Below are 12,155 nucleotides of genomic sequence, written 5' to 3' on the forward strand. Positions count from 1 at the left end.
TACCCAAGATCCATAAACCTGGAAATCCTGGGCGCCCCATCATCTCAGGCATTGGCACCCTGACAGCAGGATTGTCTGGCTATGTAGACTCCCTCCTCAGGCCCTACACTACCAGCACTCCCAGCTACCTTCGAGACACCACTGACTTCCTGAGGAAACTTCAATCCATCGGTGATCTTCCTGATAACACCATCCTGGCTACTATGGATGTAGAAGCCCTCTACACCAACATTCCACACAAAGATGGACTACAAGCCGTCAAGAACACTATCCCCGATAATGTCACGGCTAACCTGGTGGCTGAACTTTGTGACTTTGTCCTTACCCATAACTATTTCACATTTGGGGACAATGTATACCTTCAGATCAGCAGCACTGCTATGGGTACCCGCATGGCCCCACAGTATGCCAACATTTTTATGGCTGATTTAGAACAACGCTTCCTCAGCTCTCGTCCCCTAAAGCCCCTACTCTACTTGTGCTATATTGATGACATCTTCATCATCTGGACCCATGGAAAAGAAGCCCTTGAGGAATTCCACCATGATTTCAACAATTTCCATCCCACCACCAACCTCAGCCTGGTCCAGTCCACACAAGAGATCCACTTCCTGGACACTACAGTGCTAATAAACAATGGCCACATAAACACCACCCTATACCGGAAACCTACTGACCGCTATTCCTACCTGCATGCCTCCAGCTTTCACCCTGACCACACCACACGATCCATCGTCTACAGCCAAGCTCTGCGATACAACCGCATTTGCTCCAACCCCTCAGACAGAGACAAACACCTACAAGATCTCTGTCAAGCTTTCTTACAACTACAATACCCACCTGCAGAAGTAAAGAAACAGATTGATAGAGCCAGAAGAGTTCCCAGAAGTTACCTACTACAGGACAGGCCTAACAAAGAAAATAACAGAACGCCACTAGCGGTCACCTTCAGCCCCCAACTAAAACCCCTCCAACGCATTATTAAGGATCTACAACCTATCCTAAAGGATGACCCAACACTCTCACAAGTCTTGGGAGATAGGCCAGTCCTTGCCTACAGACAGCCCCGCAACCTGAAGCAAATACTCACCAACAACCACATACCACACAACAGAACCACTAACCCAGGAACTTATCCTTGCAACAAAGCCCGTTGCCAATTGTGCCCACATATCTATTCAGGGGACACCATCACAGGGCCTAATAACATCAGCCACACTATCAGAGGCTCGTTCACCTGCACATCCACCAATGTGATATATGCCATCATGTGCCAGCAATGCCCCTCTGCCATGTACATTGGTCAAACTGGACAGTCTCTACGTAAAAGAATAAATGGACACAAATCAGATGTCAAGAATTATAACATTCATAAACCAGTCGGAGAACACTTCAATCTCTCAGGTCACGCAATCACAGACATGAAGGTCGCTATCTTAAAACAAAAAAACTTCAAATCCAGACTCCAGCGAGAAACTGCTGAATTGGAATTCATTTGCAAATTGGATACTATTAATTTAGGCTTAAATAGAGACTGGGAGTGGCTAAGTCATTATGCAAGGTAGCCTGTTTCCTCTTGTTTTTTCCTACCCGCCGCCCCCCCCCAGATGTTCTGGTTTAACTTAGATTTAAACTTGGAGAGTGGTCAGTTTAGATGAGCTGGAGACCAGCAGGAGAGTGAGTTTGTGTGTGTATGGGGGTGGGGGGGGATGTGAGAAAACCTGGATCTATGCAGGAAATAGCCCGACTTGATTATGTAAAGAGTTGTCACTTTGGATGGGCTAGCACCAGCAGGAGAGTGAATTTGTGTGGGGGGGTGGAGGGTGAGAAAACCTGGATTTGTACTGGAAATGGCCCACCTGTTGATCACTTTAGATAAGCTATTACCAGCAGGACAGTGGGGTGGGAGGAGGTATTGTTTCATATTCTCTGTGTGTATATAAAGTCTGCTGCAGTTTCCACGGTATACATCTGATGAAGTGAGCTGTAGCTCACGAAAGCTCATGCTCAAATAAATTGGTTAGTCTCTAAAGTGCCACAAGTACTCCTTTTCTTTTTGCGAATACAGACTAACACGGCTGTTCCTCTGAAACATCTCATTAAGATGTATGGGACAGTTTGCACCTTTCCAAGGTATTGTTTCAGGCAGTTGGCACACTCAGGAAGACAACATTGCTTTGGTTACATTTGGTTGCCATTTCTAAGGTTTCCTTCATAACCACAAGCACTGGAAATTTTTATTTTAAATAAACACTTAGATTATGGAGCACAATTCTGCAGTAAAGGACGACTTGACAGCAAATTTTGCAATCCTGGAGTATATGGGACCCTGTTGCAATCTTAATGTTATCCTATCACAACATTTATACCAGTTGCTGAAAGTAAAATGATCAGTGAACTCAAAGTTTTCCCACTTCAGACTACTGTGGTCTCTATTTCATTTTTTATTTTTCCTTGTACCACATCAGCACTATGACTAGTGGCAGATGTCCCTTGACAAGCACACAAACGTAATTCAGCTGCATGTATGTTGTTATAAGCTACATTATCTGGGGAAGAACCATTTGCCTGAAAATATTTTGAGAGGATAAATATCAAGTGAAGCTCACAACACTGCCTCAGTCTAGCAGAATAGATTTCCTTAAAAAAATTATGTTTATGTTGCATGATTAGGAAAAAAAAGTTACCCAGTTGGAGACTTTTCTCTGCATTTATTTAATTAAAAAGCTTGAATTTAAATTTAATTCTAAATAACCAAGGCAAACATAAATGGCAGTCTATAATGAGCTTTAATTACTACTGGTTTTCTGAAAAGAAAAGAAACCTGCCCAGATATTTAACTTAGCCTTTAAAAGGCCACAGTATGTAGTTTACATAAACCATAAGGTTTGTAAGGTACTAGGTTGCTGTATGATGTTGGGAGCACATACATTATTGTCTGCACTCAGATACAATCAGGAACAAGAAGGGCTCAACAAATAAACCAAAGCCAAGAAACTGATATTGAAGCACATTACAGCACAGCGTGAAGAGAAAAGCCATGGAAGTGTTAAGGGGAGGAGCCCCACTGTGCTCAAGCATAAGATGTTTCACTGAATTTCTTGGAATATTTTAACAGGTGGCGTTAGATGCCTCATTTCCTTGTCATTGGTTCATTTACATTAATAATCCACAGATCATTTCTGAGTCCAGAAATGCATTTTAAACAGCATGCTATAGCTGCAGAGTAAACCCCACCAGTCAGAGTGAGATCTGTGTCAGAGATGGAAAGAAAGAGCAAGATATTTTTTGCTGATCTAAAGCCATTTTATAAGCAAGTCTATTTTACACAGAAATGACACCATTCAAGTCCCCAGGAGGGGTTGTGCTCAGACAGTCTGGACCCATAGCACATTATAGACTCAGAAGTTAGAGACTGAGGAAACTTAAATCACATCTCAGTAATCTCCACTCCCCAGCTCTCTTCCACTATGCAAAGCAAGATCAATCTTCTCTCAACCCAGCCCCCTCCCACAGAAGGATCACTCATGGCTGTGTGCCATCACTGCCAAAAGAAAATCCAGCTTTCTATTGACCCAAAACAACTGTATTCGACTCAGTGAAGGTGCCTCAGGAATGTGGCTCCCTGCTGATCCTCACATCACAGTCTACACATCCAGTCCTTCCCACATCTCCCCAACCAGTGCTGAAACAGAGTACCTGCATTTGGAAGCGGTAGGGCAGTCCATGTGGAAACACCACCTTCACCTCTTGGAGGGGGATGCTGTAATGCTGACCCTCATGTTGCTCTGCATGGTTGGCCTGTGAAGTTAAAATACAATTGTAACAACCATGGGAGGCTGAACTCTAGATGAGCCATCTCATCTGTCTGTGTACAGAGGTTCCCTTAAGAGTGAGGCAGTAAAGTACCACCCAGGCAGAATAATCATCAAATTACTCAGAGTCAGAATACACCTGCTTCTAGGTTTTATTTATTTAGCACAGTGGTGGTCCACAAAATGGTTTCTTTTACAGTGGTGAAGCATATACAAGTCTGGAAGCAGCAGTGCTTCCTACTAGCTATAGCATAGTCCAGGGTGTCTCCTGGATTTCCAATTTTTTTTTAAATTAGTTTTGATCTAGACAGGTCAATCATACCTCCACCCCATCAAGATATTATCTGGGGATACATATAGGGACCAGGGCTGTTAAGTAAGAAGATGCCATTTTTACAGTCTCTTTTGAGAGTTTAGCTTTCCTGTTGTCACCTCAGTGCTGTTTAGTGAAATTTCCCTGTAACCAAGCATTTTAACTTCTAGAGGAAAGTTGTAGAATAAGGTGCGGAGATGAACCACAGGAGAATCTGTAGCTTAAGAAGTGATCCACAATATGGACAAGCTTGAGGAACATGGATTTGATTAATTAAGAAGCATCGGCTGCTGTTGCCAAATATATATCAGGCATGTGCAACCGGAATGCTGAAGCCAGTTGCTTGGCAACATAAATCCTAGACCTAGGACAGAGCAGACAATTCTTGCCATCTGGGCTCTTCTGTGCAGTCTATAGAGATGCTCTGATCACATGACTGGATCATCTGCATGCTGCTGTTTCCATAGAGACCTCAAAGGAATCAGCAGTGCAAGAGACTCCAATTACAGAGGCAGTGGAAAAGCTCCTCAAAGGCTTATTTCATTCATTCATTTCACTTCATCTTGTGCTTGAGAGAGAGACTACAGCTGGAATTATAAAGCTGGTGGGGTGTGCTTAGTTATTTTTCCCCTTAATAACCAATCTGGGGAAGTTAGTCAGAAAAGAATGACCCTGAAGTTGAAATTAATAGTGTCTGATGCCAAGTTTTCACCCACATCTGAGCTGCTACAATACATGGCTCATTTCATTTCTACAGCTGCAGAGAAAGAATCAATACATGTTCAAAGGGGATTTCAGAAAGGGTCTTGGCCCTGTTTTGAAGGTTTGTTATTCACACCCTACAGGAGCAGGGCATGGTTATTATGAAAAACTACCTACTCCCTTCATTTCCACTCATAAGTAGCATGTGATCTCAGTCAGTGGGTCCAGGGTGCCCAAGAACAGACTCTGACGCACTTAGGGTACTGGCTAGTTGACATAATAGTAAATATGGTAGTAACTCACCGGGTTGCTCTCATTGGTGCGGAATACTGCTCTGGGTTTCTCTGCTGGGATTTGGGCATCCTGATTAACTGCAGCACTTAACCAAGCCCTGGCACTGGCATGGAGAAAATATCCAGAATCCAACTACAGAGGAAAAACATTTCTCAGCAATTGAAAGATTATAATTACATGCAAAAATCCAGTTATCAGTTGTAGCTTTACACACGTACTAGACACGTCAGGGAAGAGTCAATGTAACATACCCTACTCTGGAAGTAGGGGTCACAGCAATTAGAATACATAGGAAATTCATTGTGTAAAGCTCAATGTTATGTATTGCTGTACTGCAAGTTCAATTGCATCTTTCTAAACCCCTTCAATTCACTTAAGTCCATCTGCCACCCTTACAGAGCTGAGCTCTCTACCTAAATGAGTTATCCCATTAAGTATCACAGGGGTAGCCATGTTAGTCTGTATCCACAAAAACAACGAGGAGTCCAGTGGCACCTTAAAGACTAAACAGATTTATTTGGGCATAAACTTTCGTGGGTAAAAAACCCACTTCTTCAGATGCATGGAGTGAAAATTATAGATACAGGCATAAATATATATTGGCACATGAAGAGAAGGGAATAACCTTACAAGTGGAGAACCAATGTTGAAGGCCAATTCAGTCAGGATGGATGTGGTCCACTCCCAATAATTGATGAAGAGGTGTCAATACCAAGAGAGGGAAAATTGCTTTTGTAGTGAGTCAGCCACTCCCAGTCCCTAGTCAAGCCAAAACTGATGGTGTTAAGTTTGCAAATAAATTGTAGTTCTACAAAAAGAAAAGGAGTACTTGTGGCACCTTAGAGACTAAAAAATTTATTTGAGCATAAGCTTTCATGAGCTACAGCTCACTTCATCCGATACATTCAGGGTACAGATGTGGGGACCTGCATGAAAACCTCCTAAGCTTACTTTTACCAGCTTAGGTTAAAACTTCCCCAAGGTACAAACTATTTTACCTTTTGCCCTTGGACTTTCGCTGCCACCACCAAACATCTAACACCGGTTACTGGGAAAGAGTTAGTTTGGAAACGTCTTTCCCCGCAAAATCCTCCCAAATCTTACCCCCCTATTCCTGGGGAAGGTTTGATAAAAATCCTCACCAGTTTGCATAGGTGACCACAGACCCAAACCCTTGGATCTTAAGAACAATGAAAAAGAATTCAGTTTCTTAAAAGAAGAATTTTAATAGAAGTAAAAAGAATCACCTCTGTAAAATCAGGATGGTAAATACCTTACAGGGTAATTAGATTCAAAACATAGAGAATCCCTCTAGGCAAAACCTTAAGTTACAAAACAGGAATATCCATTCCATTCAGCACAGCTTATTTTCTCAGCCATTTGAAGAAAACAGAATCTAATGCATATCTAGCTAGATTACTTATTAAGTTCTAAGACTCCATTCCTGTTCATTCACTGAATGCATCTGATGAAGTGAGCTGTAGCTCACGAAAGCTTATGCTCAAATAAATTTGTTAGTCTCTAAGGTGCCACAAGTCCTCCTTTTCTTTTTGCGAATACAGACTAACACGGCTGTTACTCTGAAACCCGTAGTTCTACAGTTTTTCTTTGAAGTCTGTTTTTGAAGTTTTTTTTGTTGAAGAATGGCTACTTTTAAATAGGTTATTGAATGTCCAGGGAGATTGAAGTGTTCTCCTACTGGCTTTTGTATGTTACCATTCCTGATGTCTGATTTGTCCATTTATTCTTTTACATAGAGACTGTCCAGTTTGGACCATGTACACGGCAGAGCGGCATTGCTGGCATATATCACATTAGTAGATGTGCAGGTGAATGAGCCCCTGATGGTGTGGCTGGTGTGTTTGGGTCCTATGATGGTGTCGCTAGAGTAGATATGGGGACAGAGAAGGCAACAGGGTTTGTTACAAGGATTGATTCCTGGGTTAGTGTTTCTGTTGTGTGGTGTGTAGTTGCTGGTGAGTATTTGCTTCAGGTTGGGGGGCTGTCTGTAAGCGAGGATTGGCCTGCCTCCCAAGGCCTGTGAGAGTGGGTGATCGTGTTCCAGGATAGGTTGTAGATCGTGGGTGATGAGCTGGAGAGGTTTTAGCTGGGGGCTCTACGTGATGGCCAGTGGTGTTCTGTTATTTTCCTTGTTGGGCCTGTCCTGTTTTAAGTGACTTCTGGGTACCCATCTCGCTCTGTCAATCTGCTTCCTCACTTCTCCCAGGTGGGTGTTGTAGTTTTAAGAATGCTTGATAGAGATCTTGTAAGTGTGTGTCTCTGTCTGAGGAATTAGAGCAAATGCGGTTGTATCTTAGGGCTTGGCTGTAGACAATGGATCATGTGATGTGTCCTGGATGGAAGCTGGAGGCATGTAGGTAAGTATAGCGGTCAGTAGGTTTCCGGTATAGGATGGTGTTTATGTGACACCACTTATTTGCACTGTAGTGTCCAGGAAGTGGATCTCTTGTGTGGACTGGTCCAGGCTGAGGTTGATGGTGGGGTGGAAATTGTTGAAATCCAGGTGGAACTCTTCAAGGGCCTCCTTCCCGTGGGTCCATGATGATGAAGAAGATGTCAATGTAGCGTAAGTAGAGTAGGGGCATTAGGGGACGAGAGCTGAGGAAGCGTTGTTCTAAGTCAGCCATAAAAACGTTGACATACTGTGGGGCCATGTGGGTACCCAGAGCAGTGCGCTGACTTGAAGGTATAAGTTGTCCCCAAAACTGAAATGGTTGTGGGTGAGGACAAAGTCACAAAGCTCAGCCACCAAGTGTGCTGTGGCCACATCAGGGATACTGTTCCTGACAGCTTGTAGACCATCCTCGTGTGGAATATTCGTGAAAAGAGCTTCTACAACCATGGTGGCCAGGATGGTGTTTTCAGGAAGATCACCAATGCATTGTAGTTTCCTCAGGAAGTCAATGGTGTCTCGAAGATAGCTAGGAGTGCTGGTAGCATAGGGTCTGAGGAGAGAGTCCAAATAGCCAGATATAGATAATAGCGGTCCTTAATGGGAGCGGACTACATCCATTCTGACTGAATTACCTTACAAATGGAGAACCAATGTTGAAGGTCAACTCCCTTCTCTTCATGTGCCAATATCTATCTATGCCTGTATCTGTAATTTTCTCTCCATGCATTTTTTACCCATGAAAGCTTATGCCCAAATATATCTGTTAGTCTTTAAAGTGCCACCGGAATCCTGGTTGTTTTTATCTCATTAAGGACAGCTCAAGAGCACAGTGCAGCCATTAAAGTCTTATAGCTGAGAAGTTCCTGCAAGGTTTCTGCCTACAGTGATGAATGGCAGCTAGTACCTTGCAAATTCAAGCTGCCTAGTAATCCATAATCGCTTCAATTACTGTGGGATTAATGCAGCACTGCCCACTATTTGGTATTTATAATTGAACTCATTGCATTGATTTCCTGGATAACTGCGTCCCAGCATACAGAATTTTTCATTAAAACAGAACTATGAAGGAGAAACAAACAGCCAGCTGAGCGAATACAAGCTACTCTATAGGAAACTCATGAAGCGTGCCTGTAAGTCCTAACCGGAGAGGGCAGGGGATTAAGGGTAGCAAGGAATAAAAAGAAGAGATTTTAGTAGAGATTTAGATTTAGAAGAGATTTTCTGCGGAAAAGGACCTAGGGGTGACAGTGGACGAGAAGCTGGATATGAGTCAGCAGTGTGCCCTTGTTGCCAAGAAGGCCAATGGCATTTTGGGATGTATAAGTAGGGGCATAGCGAGCAGATCGAGGGACGTGATCGTCCCCCTCTGTTCGACATTGGTGAGGCCTCATCTGGAGTAGTGTGTCCAGTTTTGGGCTCCATACTACAAGAAGGATATGGATAAATTGGAGAGAGTCCAGCGAAGGGCAACAAAAATGATTAGGGGTCTGGAACACATGACTTATGAGGAGAGGCTGAGAGAACTGGGATTGTTTAGTCTGCAGAAGAGAAGAATGAGGGGGCATTTGATAGCTGCTTTCAACTACCTGAGAGGTAGTTCCAGAGAGGATGGTTCTAGACTATTCTCAGTGGTGGAAGAGGACAGGACAAGGAGTAATGGTCTCAAGTTGCAGTGCGGGAGGTTTAGGTTGGATATTAGGAAAAACTTTTTCACTAGGAGGGTGGTGAAACACTGGAATGCATTGCCTAGGGAGGTGGTGGAATCTCCTTCCTTAGAAGTTTTTAAGGTCAGGCTTGACAAAGCCTTGGCTGGGATGATTTAATTGGGGATGGGTCCTGCTTTTGAGCAGGGGGTTGGACTAGATGACCTCCTGAGGTCCCTTCCAACCCTGATATTCTATGATTCTAGTAGGCCAAGGTGAAAGAAAATGTTGAAGGTGAATGTAGAAGCTGAGCTCAGAGATAACACAGTGAATAAATTGTCCCACACACTCAGGGCAGAGAGGCTGAGGAGAGGCCAAAACAAAGAGAAATGAAAACCTGCTTAAGTATTACAGACAGCAACAGTTGCTGTCTCTAACTCAAGACACAAAGAAAGCAGTTTCCTGCTTTGCGTTCCTGTACAGTCCATTTGTTCCCCAGCACAGATGAGAGCAGCACTATGTAAAGCCAAAACACCAAGATTTAGACACAGAACAGCTGCTTTAATTCCACATTGTTTCATGCAGCTTTTCTGCCATCAGTATTTGAGAGTCTTACGTGGGGTCACCTGAAAGGCATCACAGGGCTTAGAAGAAAGCAGAACACTCAGATTAACCCACATCCAAATTAAATAGGACTGTGCTCCTGATTCAGCATTTCAGGTCTCTCTGCTTAGGGAAGGAACAAAACCAGTTTGTATTCTCCACTCTACATATTTAACTAACCTTAGTAATAGCGGGCATTATGCAGGTAAGCACCTCCATGTTTATACCATCAATCTTCAGGTTTATCATCATATGGCTGGTGGTCTCTATTTGCCCCAAGGGTGCCCTTTTCTCCTTAGCATCACACAATTTGGAGAGATGTCTCATTTGGCCATTATTTACTTATTTATTAATTTTAAAAGATTTTCTTTTCATCTAAAGATGTATGACTTATTTTAGTGCTTGTGAGAGCAAGGAACTAAGAGCACTCACTTGAGTTAAGCAGTGTCAACAACTGGGGCTGTGAAAGTACCTTTCCCTGCTCTGCTAGTACACCTCAGGCATGACCTGGTATAACCCCTGCAGTTCTAGTCCTTCCCATCCCCACAACCTCCCAGTCTCTGCCAACGGTACCTCAGTTTCAACTATCTACCGCTCATGCTGTTTCGGTCCTGACTCCCTCCCTCACAGCCCTGCCAATGCAGCTCAAGCCTGCCCTGCAACATCCCCTGCTTCTCAAATATGCATCTCTCCTGCTGAGACTTCAAAGAGCTTCACAATGTGTGGCTGATCAGTGATGTAGACAAGTCAGGACTTAGTAAACTGGGTTCAAATCTTGGCCTGGGTCACAGAAATGAAAAGTTATTGCACTAGTCTGCTATTGACTCCCTCCCCGAAAGCACCACAGATTCCCCCTCCCCCACATCCATCATTGCTTGAATGAAAGCCAAATTCTAAGCTCTATATAGACAAGCCAGGATAACCAAGACCTTTTGCCAGACTTCCTGCTCCCCATCCCACTCCTCCCAATGCCTGCCCACATAAGTCTTCCAGTAAACAGGATAAGATATATAGCTCATCTCAGGAATTTGGTTCCATTTTTACACAGCTTTGAGACCAGGACTGCTAATTCCACTTTTCCTAAAGCGAAATCCCACGGCCTCAGTAAAGCTTGGATACTACATGAAGTGAAGACAATTCTCTTTGTCCCAAAGACAGATGATCCAAAAGGCATGAGATAGCATGATGTATTTCTTAGGATCACCTGCATAACATTCCTCGTTCGTCACACTGCTTTGGCAGTTTCCATTTAGGGACTCCTTTCTGCACCATCCCATAGATGCAATTTTTAATATACCTGGACACAAAGTCCATCTAAATATGTTAGAATGGATAGAGAACCAAATTACAAGCCCCTTGAGTGATGGGTACCAATCTACCCCAAAACATAATGCAACAGCTCTAACAACTGTCCTAGAACTTTAAGGATACACATCTGCATTTTCTGAGTTCACTGCAGTTTATTGGTCAATTCGATTTTGCAAGACACTTAAGTGATTAAACTAAAACATGCCCAATATTCTACAATAATTCAACATCAACAAAATCAAGTCTTCAAACTGTCACTTTGTTGCACGTGAAAATAAACATTTTCAGTCTCATGTTCAGAAGGAGTTACCATTGGCGAAGAGAGAAAATCAACAGTAACTCACTAGGCATTGGACTACCAAGGGTTCCTTTTCCCCCAATCTACATGTAATGATGCTCCTGTATGGGAGCAACAAATGTCACTCAGTCCTTGGAACTGACAGATTCTTATGTCACAGACAGCAAACAAGCCAAGAAGAGGGACTGAAAGATTGCCAGTTATTGTTTGTATTTTCCATGGCATGCATCTGATGAGGTGAGCTGTAGCTCACACAAGCTTATGCTCAAATAAATTTGTTAGTCTCTAAGGTGCCACAAGTACTCCTTTTCTTTTTGCGAATACAGACTAACACAGCTGCTACTCTGAAACCAGTTATTGTTAGGGGAATTTTAAAGCTTTATTTTTATTTTGTACCATAAAAGGTTTACTCCTAGACCACCGTTAATATACACACTACATGCCTTGACTTTTTAAAACAACAAGGCACAGCTTGGCCCCTTATAGTGGGGGCAAGAACGATGATGGCTCACAACTTCACCCTCAAGGCTGTAAAGCTATTCACATGGAATACTTGTGTATTCATATCTTCAGTTCATCATAGGATTTAATTTAATTAATTTTGAAAAGCAGGTATGTAAATTGAACAAGCTGTTCAAACACGATCTCAACATAATTTATCTCAGTCCTAGCAAGTGGCATTTATATTAAATTGCTGTCTGCCAGAAGACAGTAATCTAACTCAAACCTCTTAAATGGCAAGCCACCTACAACCATGCTAAAT

At 42.9% G+C, this 12,155-nt stretch overlaps 1 protein-coding gene across 3 annotated transcripts in view; it reads right to left on the minus strand.

The window, feature by feature from the left end:
- The window catches only part of DAP3 (death associated protein 3), a 35,240-nt gene that overhangs the window by 16,895 nt on the left and 6,190 nt on the right, over nucleotides 1–12,155 (minus strand). For 2 of the 3 annotated variants that reach the window (XM_048828416.2, XM_048828415.2), the window contains exons 4-5: nucleotides 5,134–5,256; nucleotides 3,700–3,801 (exon numbers count right to left, since the gene is read on the minus strand). In XM_048828416.2, the coding sequence (XP_048684373.1) occupies nucleotides 3,700–3,801; nucleotides 5,134–5,256 (225 nt within the window). Of the gene's footprint in view, nucleotides 1–3,699; nucleotides 3,802–4,247; nucleotides 4,374–5,133; nucleotides 5,257–12,155 lie in introns of those variants that run through there. The other variant, XM_048828418.2, reaches the window with a different exon arrangement.

This window comes from Caretta caretta, chromosome 24 (genome assembly GCF_965140235.1).
Source record: "Caretta caretta isolate rCarCar2 chromosome 24, rCarCar1.hap1, whole genome shotgun sequence".
Taxonomy (NCBI): Eukaryota; Metazoa; Chordata; order Testudines; family Cheloniidae; genus Caretta; species Caretta caretta.